The sequence below is a fragment of the Nakaseomyces glabratus genome, chromosome L (assembly GCF_010111755.1).
Source record: "Nakaseomyces glabratus chromosome L, complete sequence".
In the NCBI taxonomy this organism is placed as follows: domain Eukaryota; kingdom Fungi; phylum Ascomycota; class Saccharomycetes; order Saccharomycetales; family Saccharomycetaceae; genus Nakaseomyces; species Nakaseomyces glabratus.
This window is the reverse complement of record NC_088962.1, coordinates 1,171,373-1,184,402: the sequence shown is the minus strand read 5'-3', so window position 1 is coordinate 1,184,402 and position 13,030 is coordinate 1,171,373. Positions and strand designations below refer to the sequence as shown.

The window sequence follows — 13,030 nt, the reverse complement described above, 5'->3', positions numbered from 1 at the left end:
AATATCTACTTACACTTCATTTTCTTTGTTTTCGAGATTAGCTTTTTTTGCCATCTGCCATTTTTCGAATCCTGATTTTTTATGTTTCCTTTTCAGGTTCGATCTATGTCTCCGGCTATTCAAGTGAATATTCCAATTTTTCTCACCTATGCAGAGTAGAGGTTGGTCCTTATTATCTTTGCATACATCACACGTGAAGTGATCCCAATTGTCCAACTTTCTTTCAACGGTTTGTTCTTTAGATATTAAGTGTCGCAATTCTTCAGGTGCGTGAGCGGCAGTTATGTTTTCGTTTTTCATGAACTGGTCGCCAATCGCAAAAGCTCTCTTAGAAACTGTCTGGTCCCAGTTGAGAAGGTTTGTGGCGTTTAGTAAGTATATATCTCCGTTGATGTCCGGGATGAGCATTTTCCTTATCCACTTCACTTGCCTCTTAGCGTATTGTCGTGTTCGTATTTTCATTCTCTCTACACAATTTTCTAGTGTTGCTGTCTTTGGATCGCACAACCATGGCAAGAACTCTTTGAAGCCTATCACCTGCCATACACCATTTTCACACTGTTCGGGGTTCAGGTTATGTTCTTTATAATATCTATACAGCTCGTTTATCTCATCCATACCACCTGATTTTAACATGGCATCCACACGAGAGTCCAGTCTTTCGTCCAGTTCTGTAGGGTTGCTATATATCCAATAGAACAAAGTGTCAAATTTCGGGGAGACTTCCTGTTTGCTGAATAAGTCGCTCGGTTTCTTCTTAGTCTGGTAAAAAATCTCTAGCATCCTTCGTACTCTCCTAGTATCGTTGGGATGAAATTTCTTGGCTATCTGTGGATCCACACTGGTTAAAGTCTCGTATATCCTGTCACTATCGCCCGACTCCAATAGTGATCGCTGTTGTTCACTGAGTTCAATGGTCTCAGGTACAGAATCCATGGTGGCCGTATCGATATGTTTGTTAAACAGCACTTGCAGATAGTAGTGGGTACCGCCGACGATTATCGGTGTTTTGTCTCTGCTGTGTATGTCTGCAATCGCCGAGAGACACTCGGACTCGAACCTATGTAAATAGTACTCTTCCTCCCATCCTACATGGTTCATAACGTGGTGGGGCACCCCAAACCGTTCCTCCACAGGGTGCTTGTTGGTGATGATAGGGATATCCCTATACACTTGCATCGAGTCAGAATTGATCACCTCACCATTGTACCGTTGCGCCAATTGTATAGACAGCTGCGACTTCCCGACACCCGTAGTACCGGCAACCACTATAACTTTCTTCATCGCACTCATGATTGAGGTGTTATGTAATGGAATTCAAGCAGTTGCTCACAAGTTCCAAAGCTCATCGCAGAAGTACTGAAATAAATTCCTAACACCAGAAGTTTAATGCTGGGCAATGGGCGATGGGCGATGGGCGATGGGCTCATATTATTTTGTCAAAATCAGAAAATGACGTCATGTCAAAAAATTAAAACAATTGAATATCACACTCTACAGTAATATCACATGCCCATTCTGTCTTTTTCGTTTCTGGCAACTGCCATCAGCTCAGTTCTCAATTAAAGATCGGTCCACTCGATATAAACCCCGACGTTCTGTGTTGCAGCAAAAGCATTGAGCAAGGGGAAGTTATGGTGGGTACCCAGCACTCTACGGGGGTTTCTTACCCTCACCACTGCTCTGATACCATTGGGTGCCAGAGGTGGGCTGTAAAGCACAAAAAGTGTTGAGGGAATAGCATTTTGCAAACACGGATCCGTTTCAGTACTTGTAAACAGTTGTAAACACTAATTCCTACGCAGTTTTGTCTTACATAAGTCTGCCCCCCCCTTAATTTTGCATCGTGAAAGAGAAAAAGAAATGAGAATACTGAGACAACACCGTAGAACGGGGATAGTGGGTTGCTGACCGAGCAACCTCTTGCCGGGTGTGTCAATTACTTTCGAGATACCCGTCTCGGAAGAGAGAGCAGCGGTAGCTCCGGCAATTATCGTTTTGTGCCTTTCCCTTTGCATTTGAGTGCACGGAGAGTTCTAAGGACGTGACTCCGCGGTATTTTCCACGTCCTTCTGATCAATAGCATGTGGGGGGGGAAGAGATGAAAGCAAAGTGTATCTGTGCAGCTGTCTCTGTGCGGAATGGGGGTGCTGCCGGAAGGAAATAAAGGGTTCACGATCTTGTAAGAGAAGAATCGAGGACAAGATGCACAGCTTTCTCTGATAAGCAGGATGTCCTTTCTGAAAAAACTGTACAAGGGAACCTTATACTATGCATTTGTAGGGGCTGTTGACTGCCCCGCGTCTGTCAATGGTGCAACGAAAAGCGACAATCACTTTTTTTCTTTAAAATTGCTTTTATTAGAATGAATCAAGCTCTCTGGCCAAGCGGGAGCTCTCTCGAAAGAAATTTTAGAAGCAGCGGGATGAATTATTATCGCCGATCATAAGCCCCATGGCATTCTTCCTGGATAATTTTCATATATAAGGAAAGTATACTTTGGTATTCGATGCTCTACAATGGAACTGGTGAAATATAGTATAAGCGTTACAAAGCGAATAACGAATACATACACCACATGGCCGGTACAAATCAAGTTGGTGATACTAATAGCAGTACGCTCAATTCCAGTAACGACATTTCTGATAAGATGTCTTTGAATAACGTTGATGTGCGCGACCCTTCGCCCAATGATTCAGAAGAGTGCAAAAAAGCCAGTGCGGAACACGAAGAACTCGAAGAAGACGAAGACGTAGGGGTGGATCCCAAGACTTTGGACTGGGATGGTCCTGGCGATTTGGATAATCCTCATAACTGGCCCTCATGGAAGAAATGGTACGCTACCATGGTAGCTGCTTTTTTGTGTCTGGCGGTTACAATGAACTCTTCTCTATATGTGTCCGGTGTTCCCGAACTAGTGGCGAAATACCATGTGAATCAGACTTTGGCCCTAGCCGGTTTGACCTTCTACCTGTTGGGTCTAGCTAATGTTATCGGCGCTCCCTTGAGTGAAGTGTTCGGTCGTAAGCCTATCTACCTGTTCAGTTTACCAATTTCAATGCTTTTCACTATGGGTGTTGGTCTTTCCGGAGGTCACATGAGAACCATTCTACCACTGCGTTTCTTCGCTGGGTTTTTCGCCTCTCCATGCTTATCCGTCGGTTCTGGTACTATCCTAGATGTATTCGATGTCGATGAGGTCTCTGTCGCAATGACTTTCTTCTCGTTGGCACCATTTTTGGGTCCTGTCATCAGTCCCATCATCGCGGGTTTCGCTGTAGAGGAAAGAAGTTGGCGTTACACCCAATGGATTCAACTGTGGGCTAGTGGTTTGATCTTGCCACTAATCGCAATCATGCCAGAGACTCACAAAGGTTTGATTCTAAGAAAACGTGCTCAGAAGAGAAACATAAAGCTAAAGGCGTTCACGAATGCAGAGAAGAAAGAGTTTCTGAAATTGACTTTCACTATCACTATCATGCGTCCAATTAAAATGCTAATGGTTGAGCCTATCGTTCTGGTCTTTTCCATTTATGTGGCTTTCATCTTTGCAGTTTTGTTTGCTTTCTTTGAAGCCTATCCAGTTATTTACCGTGGTGTTTACCACATGAAATTAGGTGTTTCCGGTCTGCCTTTTATTGGTATTGGTCTAGGTTTATGGATGGGTGCCTTTACATATATTTTGATTGATAGAAAGTTTTTGTTCCCAAAGGCGCCAAAGGGTACACCTCCAATTGAAAATCCTACTTCTTTGAGAACAACACCATTTAGAGGACATAGAGACCCAGAGACAGGCCAATTAAAACCAATTCACCCTGAAAAGTTTCTGTTGGCCTGTAAAATTGGTTCAGTTGCTCTTCCAATCGCTCTGTTCTGGCAGGCGTGGACTTCTAGACCAGATGTTCACTGGATGGCTCCAATTGCCGCTGGTGTTCCTTTTGGTTTTGGTTTGATTTTGATCTTTTTCAGTGTTTTGATGTATTTCTCAACCTGCTACCCACCATTGGTCGTTGCCTCTACTTTGGCAGCTAATAATTTGCTAAGATACATTACCAGTAGTGTTTTCCCATTATTTACCATCCAAATGTACACTAATATGAAGATCAAATGGGCCAGCACATTGTTCGCTCTGATCTGTGTTGTAATGATCCCAATTCCATGGATCTTTGAAAGATGGGGACCTAAATTGAGAGACATTTCACAATTTGGTTACAGTGCTATGGCTAGAGAACAAGCAGAAAAAATTAAAGCAGAACACCCTGATGAGGAAATTGAAGATAATGATGATCATGATTTGGATTTGACAAGAATTACCACATTAAGAACCATAGAGACTGCATACTCCCACCAAAATTCTAATACGTTGGAGCACACAATTTCGAATACCAGTGGTAATCACAATGTTCGTAAGGTTGCAACCAATAATTTATCACAAACAGCCAGTCATCAAAAGCCAACTGATGAAATGTATAATATGGCAGACAGTGGTAGTGCATTCGATGAGTCTTCAGAAAACTCCTCTAGAATGGTATAGTCCTTTTTTTCGATTTGCTTTAAATTTTTAAAAAATTGAATACTTTTGCTCTTGGGTTTTGGTTTAATATTTTTATTCTTATATACATATTTCGTTTATATAACATTCATTATAGAACTAATAATTTGCACAGAAATTAATAATTTCATTAGATTTTAATTCATCTTGATATAAAATGATGCCTAAACTACTTTTGCATGGTTTAAAAATGGCTGCTCATATATAAATTGTCTGAATTGCATGGAAACAGAGACACTTTTGTCTTCTAGAAAATGTTAGAGTATTGTTTACAGAGTTTATATGATATGCAATGTTAAGAATTATATGTATTATTAGTTCTTGAAGATATTATCACCTTTATTTATTTGAATTTTCTTGTCTTGACCACCGCTGATGATACCTATGCTTTTAGCCCACTTAACAGCAAAAACTTTATCGTTTACACCTTTTTCTACTGTTGGATCTTGTCTTGTTATAGTATACATTGGAGAGGTCGATCTGACATCCCATACTTTGACTGTACCATCATGAGAAGCAGAGCATAACAAGTATTCGTTTTCAGAGCAGGTATCCAGACCAACAACAAAGTTCTTATGTCCTACGAGTTGCTTTTGAGTGATCTTAGCGGAAGATGATACACGAGGATCATGCAAAGTAATATGTCTTACACTTGAGCCACATGCTAGTAAGTTTAGAGTTGGCATTTGTGCTATAGATAGTAGTGGATAAGAAGTGGTCTTGGTATCGATACATCTGGCTGTCACTAAATCCCAAGTTTTTATTGTGTGATCCTGTGAAACAGAATAACCGACAGTGTTGTCGCCATGGTCAAAGATGACTTGTTCAACAGGGCCTGTGTGGGATTCAAGCAAGGACAATGGAGCACGTCTTCTGATCGTACCGTCCTTCAAAGTCAGCTTTCTTCTTTTCTTTGCAGCGGTTGATATTTTGTTGTTTGGGTTCTGGATTTCTTCAAGATGATCAATGGCTGTCATCTCCTTATATATAGTGGACCATAGAGCCACAGTATTATCATAAGATGCAGATAATATTCTAGAGTTGGAGGCCACATCTAGAGAGACAACGGGAGCTTTGTGGCCTTCCAAGATAGCTAGAGTCTTACCATCTTCGATATTCTCTTCGTCATTCTCATCACCAGTATTATTACTCACACTACCATCATCATTCTTAGTTTTCCATAATCTCAAAGAACGATCATTACCAGCGGATACAATTCTTGTATTGGAAATGTACTTGACAGCTTTAACGGCACCAGTATGTCCGCTGTATTGTTTCTCGACTTTTCCTGACATATTCCAAGTACGCACCACACCGTCATAAGACCCACTGTAGATATGTCTGAAATCGTCGCTGACATCCAGAGCACTGACCCAATCGTCGTTGTTAAAGTTTGCTAGGAAAGATGGCGGTAGAACGGCCCTAGTATACTCGACTGTAAGTGTAGTTTCACTTGACAAACCTTTCTTGGTCAAGTACTCTTGAAGAGATGTACGCAACAGCTCACCGTCAATCAAGAAATCAAATGGAATAGGGGTCTCACTCTCCAATAAATGGTTGACAATTTCAGATAGACCATATCTCTTCAATGAGATGGGAGCATACATGGGGACATCATCCACATGTAAGCTCTCATCCTTCTCACGGGTGAAAAACTTTACTTTAACTTGGCTTGTATCAGTAGACATTGTTGTGCTTGTTGTTATTTTGGAGCTTTATCAGAAGAAAGGATCAATACTAAACACTTAAATACAAGGAAGCACTTTCCGCTATGAAGTACACTATTATGAAAATTTTTGCGATGCGATGAGCTGAAATTTTTTTTTTTTTTTTCAAGTGGCCTTTTTTTCAGGACTGAAAAATTTGAAACAAGCTCATCGCACTAATGAGCTATGAAAAGGTATTTTATAACAAGATAGCGTGGATACAGTGGCCTATTATATGTCAACGGCGCAAGATAGTACTGTCCATTCCCAAATTTTTTTAATATAAAAGTATATAGAAATTTAATGTTCAAATCGCGCAGTTACCGATCATGGCCAAATTATGAATAGATGTGTCTCTAAGCAAACGAATTACCATGAACAGTATGAGGACGCTCATTCGAAAAATTTGATCTAGCGCTTCTTTTCCCCTCTGATCATCTAACTACTTGAAAAAGATGGCACAGTGAATAGAAGGCATTTAAATATTTCGTATCGGTCCTCTTAAAAACAGCAAACAAAGAAAAAGACAAGTAACTGAAAGAAATAATGGAAACCAAGAGTACAGAAGAAATCACCAACATACCCACTATTTATACTTCCTCTTGCACTGGATGATAAGATGGGAAAAAAATTTCATGTGATGAAAACTTTTTTCTTTGGTGATTGCTTTGTTCAAGTGGGAAGGGCACCGATGCCGGTCCTTTATTAGAGCTGGAAAAAGAAAAATTCTTGACTCATTTCTCGAAATGTCTCTACCTAAATAACTATATAATGGAGAGAGGGTTCTTGATAAGCAAGTAGATGATACAACTTTGTAATTGGCTTGTTCGTATCAGTAAATAATAAACCAAAGCAAAATTAGGTAACCCGAATATACAACTATGGCATCGTCAATTACAGGACCTATACCGCTACCGGAGTCTCGGTTTGATTTGAATACGTACTGGGGTCGTGTGCGTCATTGTGCTGAGATATCAGACCCTACTATGTTGTTGACCACCAGTAGCGATCTTAACAGGGCCAAGGACATCATCTCTAAGTACCGTCACGGTGAGCTAAAGCACACTACGCCTGAATTCTGGCGTGCGAAGAAACAGTTGGATTCAACTGTGCATCCTGACACCGGTGAAACTGTTCTATTACCATTTAGAATGTCCTCTTGTGTGCTTTCCAATTTAGTAGTCACAGTTGGTATGTTGACACCAGGGTTGGGTACGGCCGGGACTGTGTTTTGGCAATGGGCTAATCAGTCCCTAAATGTCGCAGTGAATTCTGCAAACGCCAACAAATCACACCCAATGTCCACCACCCAATTGGTGACAAATTATGCAGCCGCTGTTACTGCTTCCTGTGGTGTTGCCCTGGGTCTAAATAACCTTGTGCCCAAGCTGAAAAACATCCAACCACACACTAGATTGATTCTTGGGAGATTAGTTCCATTTGCTGCCGTTGTGTCAGCTGGTATAGTTAATGTATTCTTGATGAGAGGTAATGAGATTCAAAAGGGTATCTCTGTATTTGATGAGCATGGTGAGGAAGTAGGTAAATCAAAGAAAGCGGCCTTTTTTGCTGTCGGTGAAACAGCTCTAAGTAGGGTCATTAATGCTACGCCAACTATGGTCATTCCACCATTGATCTTGGTGAGATTACAACGGGGTTTCCTAAAGAATAAGTCAATGGGTTTTCAAACAATGGTTAACTTGGGTCTGATAGCCACTACCATGTTCTCTGCACTGCCATTTGCCCTTGCTATCTTCCCACAAAAGCAAGCGATCCAACTAAAAAGCCTGGAAGATGATCTGCATGGTAAAAAGGATAAGAACGGAAAAGAAATTGAAACTGTTTACTTTAACAGAGGTATATAATGGATTAAATACTTGTAATTTATAGAATATTTATTTTGAAAATTAGAGAGCTCAATTTTACTTGCAAAGATGGAAATATTCGGTCGAATTGGTCATTTTCTGGTATTATCAGATGAAGCAATCGTGGCATCAAGTTTTCTAGCAGTAATGAAGATAGATCATCGGAATGGCTAAATGTCTTGTACTTTCATCCTACTTATTACATTATTGTACCTTAAGTGTAGTTAAATTCGTTTTTATGATCTGAGGGCATCGCTTCTAAAGAAGAAAATTTTGAAAAAATTCAGACAAGAAGACATAAAATGTTGAAAAGATTTATGCGATGAGCTTGAAGTTGATCTATGTTTTGAAGCGTTCTTTATCCATAAAGTACTCGGTAAATCAAAAGTAAGCAAGAACAGCACAAAAGATGTCTCGTCCCGAAGAGCTTGCACCACCGGAGATCTTTTATAATGATTCGGAATCAAAGAAATATACTGCATCTACCAGAGTGCAGCATATTCAGGCTAAAATGACCTTACGTTCTTTGGAGCTTTTAAATATTGAGCCTAACTCTTTCATATTAGATATCGGTTGTGGTTCTGGTTTAAGTGGTGAAATTTTAACTGAGGAAGGGCATGTGTGGTGCGGTCTAGATATATCTCCAAGCATGTTGGCTACCGGTTTAACTAGAGAGCTGGAAGGAGACCTGATGTTGCAGGATATGGGTCAAGGTATACCATTCAGACCTGGTACATTTGATGCAGCTATAAGTATCAGTGCGATCCAATGGCTATGTAATGCTGACACTTCATACAATGACCCGAAGAGAAGATTAATGAGATTTTTCAACGGTTTATTTGCAGCATTGAAGAAAGGTGGTAAGTTTGTTGCACAATTCTATCCAAAGAACGATGACCAAGTTGATCAGATATTGCAGGCTGCTAAGGTCGCTGGTTTCAGCGGTGGTTTAGTAATTGACGATCCAGAATCGAAGAAGAATAAGAAGTACTATCTTGTGTTGAGTTCTGGTTCTCCAAGTAACGAAGAAAAGCAAGTTAACCTGGAAGGTGTTACCATGGATGCTACTGATGTAGACTCAAAAGAACCAAGACATAAACAGTCGAAGACATTACTAGGTGAATCGAAGAAGAATTTCATTATGAGAAAGAAGGAACTTATGAGAAGGCGTGGTAGACAGGTTGCTCATGACTCCAAGTTTACCGGTAGAAAGAGAAGAACGAAGTTTTGAAAGAGATCCTCAAAGGTATTTTTATTTTACTATTCGTTCATTACAGCATGTGACTCTGGAAGTTCTTGCAACTTTATCGAATCGCCCTCTTTTCAGTATATTATCATTAAGCGATAGTTGTTGTTTTTTGAAATCCGCATTGTATATTAGTTTATTAGTTGGACAGCTCAGCACCCCTCTATTTTTCAATTCAAAATACATCCTAATATAATATTGTTTGTTAGCTTACTATTCGTCTATTCACCTTTTGGAATTTATAGATATAACCTTCAAATGGTATACATTAGTATGGAATGGTACTATCCAATATATATTGTATGTTAGTTCGTAGTTTGTGATGTGTGTCACTTTAATTTGTTGGAACCGTTGGCGAACTAACGAAATCTCAGAATCTGGGAACCATAGTAAGTGAACTGGGATAAGTTGAGATATTTGTATTAATTTCATTGGTTTGGTGGTTCAACTTGATGCAACACAAACAAGAGTAGTGTTGGAAGTCTATACCTTGAAAATGTACAATCGTTCAACTTCACTAGTCTCCAGGCTGGCTCCCTCCCTGATGAGGTTTTCGAGGGCATACCAACTGCCCTCAAGCTCCAGGAAAGTCATCTCTATATACCCGGTGTTGGAGCAAAAGGAGAAAAGGGCCAATATATTGAAAAAGCTAAGTCAAGAGCAGTTGGACAGCAAGCTTGATGCTAATAACGAAAGAAGGAAGCTATTGGCAAAGGGTCACAAGGATTGCTTGAAGGCAGGGGACATAATCCGTGTTGTTTATGATCAGTCCAAATGTAACTACGATACATTTGTTGGTTATGTGCTCTCTGTTGATAGAAAGGAACTTATTGAAGATGCATCTGTTTTGTTGAGAAACCAAGTGGCTAAGACGATGGTAGAAATGAGGATACCGATCTTCTCTCCATTGATTGAAAGAATAGACGTATTGAGAAAGTCAGACGGGAAGAGAAAGAGAAACAAGCACTACTACATCAGAAACACCAGACTGGATGTCGGCGACTTAGAAGCCGGCTTGAAGAAGAGGTAAGTTTAAATATTCAAGCATACAAAAAAACACATCATATGTGTAGAAACTACGAACCTGTATAAATGTGGGATAATATCTCATAATCGTGTACATATTATAAGAAACATCGTTGCTATACAGCTAAATCTCTTGGGTATTATTTTATTATATTATTCAAGCAGCTGCTGTCACATGACAACGTGATCTACGACATCGCTTAAAATTATTGTTTTGTGCTTATTTATGGCCTTTGACAGGGTTAGAGACACAATAATGCCATAATATGCGAAAGGACAAAACATATCTACGAGCAACAATAATACCATATCATATTTACTAGACACCTATATATTATGTTTACTGTAAGTTATATTTTTTATTTTAGTTGTTTTTTTTTAGCACTTTATAGTGCTGTATTATTCCACAATTCAGGCAGTCCAGAGAAACATTTATAGATCATGAAACTCATTACGATTATTATATATTTATTTGCGTTTGTATCCGCCGAGGAGTACATTGTGTCGCTGAAGGGGCCCAAGGCGTTTCAGCGGTTCATGGATTCCCAGCTTGTGCAAGAAATACTGGAGTCCAAGCCTATCAGGAAGCGTATAATCAAGACGTATTCCTTTGGCAATTTCCGCGGGTTTGTCATAGACCTGCCCAACGAGTGGCTGATCAAGATCAGGAGGAGCCCATTCGTGTCTCAAGTGGTGCCTAATTTCTCGTTCAAGGCCTTTGACGAAGAGACAGCGCTGAGCGAAGTGTACAGAGGCAGGACAATAGTGGCGCGTGGTGAGAACGGCGGGAGCCCAGAGCTCCAAGGGTTCAAGAAGGAAGAGTGTCGTGGTGACAGTGTCTATTTTGACAAGTTCGAGGCCAGTGGCAAGGACATGCCGCAGGTGAACGGGAAGTTGCTATCGCGGTACATCAAGACGCAGTCCGAGGCACCACGGCATCTAGCCCGGCTATCGAGACGGTCGCAACTGCCATATGATTTCAACGACCCGACGAGGTACGAGAGCGATTTCAATTACTATTACTATGGATGGCATCAAGGGCGGTCAGTGAATGCGTATGTGCTGGACAGTGGTGTCATGATTGATCACTGTGACTTCGAAGGGCGAGCCTATTACGGAGCCGATTTCATCCGCAGTGGTAACTCTGGGGATCAGAACGGGCATGGCACGCATGTAGCTGGGCTAATAGGTTCTAAGACCTATGGGGTGTCAAAGAAAGTGAACATCATCGATGTGAAAGTGTTGGATAGTGTGGGCAGCGGTACATTAGATACAGTGATGAGTGGGTTAGAGTTTGTCTCTAACCATTGCAACTACAAGGGCAAGCAAGGCAAGCAAGGTAAGCAAGGCAAGCCCGTCTGGGGCAGTGAGGATTCACACGATGACGACGTTGAGAGTAAGAGGTGCGTCATCAATCTCAGTCTTGGCACATTTCGGAGTACCATCATCAACGAGGCCATTGAGGAGTTGATCAAGCAAGGGATCGTTGTGGTAGTTGCAGCCGGTAATTCCAACATGAACGCCTGTTGGACCAGTCCCGCGTCCGTGGCGGATGTGATCACTGTGGGGGCCTTTGACGATCGCATTGACTCCATAGCGAAATTCAGCAATTGGGGCAACTGCGTCGACATCTTCGCACCGGGTGTGCTAGTGAAGTCGTTGTCGAACAAGTTTCCTTACTACCCCATAGAGCAAACGGGCACGTCGATGGCCACACCGATAGTTACGGGTCTGGTGGCATTGCTGCTGGACTCCGGGATCAAACCAACCCAGATAAAGAAAAGACTCAACGAATTGGCGACCGATAACATCTTCCCAAGAAGAACACTGCTGTTCAAGCCAGGAACCCCAAACAGAATCGCATTCAACGGGGTCAAGAGAGACGACGACGACTACCACCACTACAGCTACCCGAACATCACCATCGAGCACATCCTCAAGGAATTGGACAGCTATACAACCCCAGCAATTACAAAAGGAGTACTCTTAGTTTAACCCTTGTTTAGTTTTACATAGTTGTAGAGTAACGTGACCTCCACCCATAAAAGTCTTTTATACAGCTCAAACTGCAATATCACTCAGGACGTCATCGTGTGGGAACTGGGAAATGTCAAAAGGGAAAATCTTCACATGCACACAGAAACAACCGCACAACAACGAAATTTTCTTTGTGCGAAAACCGAAAAACCAAGCCAAATTCTCTCTTTGGGCTTTTCAATGGCTAGGGATTGTGAAGCTGAAAAAAAAAAAAAAGTCGAAATTTCACATTCTATGTTGGAAGAAAACCCAACCCAGTTGACGTTGCGCAATTGTAGGATTAGGATAATAGGCTAAGGACAGGGATTGTTGAGTTTATTGTTGAACTTGGATTTAAGCAGATTATTTTTAAATAGCTTATCGAGGAAGAGAAGAGAAAAATTTCTTTTCGAGAAAGGTAAGAAAGTTGAAAAAGTGAAGCTATTTAAACCAAAGTCGATCCAACGATTCTTTCGAAACTCCCAATTGTAAGGTTAGTGCGTTGTCGGTTTGCATATTCGACGCTGAGCCGCTCTGTGATAGATAAGAGATTGAGTAAGTTAAAGAGTGCTGGAGAGCTGTCCCGCGAGTATAATTTAGTGCACAATAGGGTTATCAC

General features: G+C 41.1%; 7 protein-coding genes across 7 annotated transcripts; 5 read left to right on the top strand and 2 right to left on the bottom strand.

Annotated features, from left to right (window-relative positions):
• Positions 1-9: 9 nt before the first annotated feature.
• Positions 10-1,293, bottom strand: MOD5 (tRNA dimethylallyltransferase; the record flags this gene model as incomplete). Its single annotated transcript, XM_449243.1, has 1 exon — positions 10-1,293. The coding sequence occupies one exon, from the start codon at positions 1,291-1,293 to the stop codon at positions 10-12; it is 1,284 nt and encodes a 427-aa protein (XP_449243.1).
• Positions 1,294-2,578: 1,285 nt separating this feature from the next.
• Positions 2,579-4,534, top strand: TPO4 (Tpo4p; the record flags this gene model as incomplete). The annotated part of the gene is made up of 1 exon (XM_449242.1): positions 2,579-4,534. The coding sequence occupies one exon, from the start codon at positions 2,579-2,581 to the stop codon at positions 4,532-4,534; it is 1,956 nt and encodes a 651-aa protein (XP_449242.1).
• A 332-nt stretch (positions 4,535-4,866) lies between these two features.
• On the bottom strand, positions 4,867-6,240 carry YTM1 (Ytm1p; the record flags this gene model as incomplete). Its single annotated transcript, XM_449241.1, has 1 exon — positions 4,867-6,240. The coding sequence occupies one exon, from the start codon at positions 6,238-6,240 to the stop codon at positions 4,867-4,869; it is 1,374 nt and encodes a 457-aa protein (XP_449241.1).
• Positions 6,241-7,139: 899 nt separating this feature from the next.
• FSF1 (Fsf1p) lies at positions 7,140-8,123 on the top strand (the record flags this gene model as incomplete). Its single annotated transcript, XM_449240.1, has 1 exon — positions 7,140-8,123. One exon carries the CDS (start codon positions 7,140-7,142, stop codon positions 8,121-8,123), a length of 984 nt encoding a protein of 327 aa, XP_449240.1.
• Positions 8,124-8,532: 409 nt separating this feature from the next.
• Positions 8,533-9,354, top strand: BUD23 (18S rRNA (guanine1575-N7)-methyltransferase; the record flags this gene model as incomplete). The annotated part of the gene is made up of 1 exon (XM_449239.1): positions 8,533-9,354. One exon carries the CDS (start codon positions 8,533-8,535, stop codon positions 9,352-9,354), a length of 822 nt encoding a protein of 273 aa, XP_449239.1.
• Positions 9,355-9,865: 511 nt separating this feature from the next.
• Positions 9,866-10,399, top strand: IMG1 (mitochondrial 54S ribosomal protein bL19m; the record flags this gene model as incomplete). The annotated part of the gene is made up of 1 exon (XM_449238.1): positions 9,866-10,399. The coding sequence occupies one exon, from the start codon at positions 9,866-9,868 to the stop codon at positions 10,397-10,399; it is 534 nt and encodes a 177-aa protein (XP_449238.1).
• A 437-nt stretch (positions 10,400-10,836) lies between these two features.
• On the top strand, positions 10,837-12,390 carry RRT12 (Rrt12p; the record flags this gene model as incomplete). The annotated part of the gene is made up of 1 exon (XM_449237.1): positions 10,837-12,390. One exon carries the CDS (start codon positions 10,837-10,839, stop codon positions 12,388-12,390), a length of 1,554 nt encoding a protein of 517 aa, XP_449237.1.
• Between the last annotated feature and the right edge of the window lie 640 nt (positions 12,391-13,030).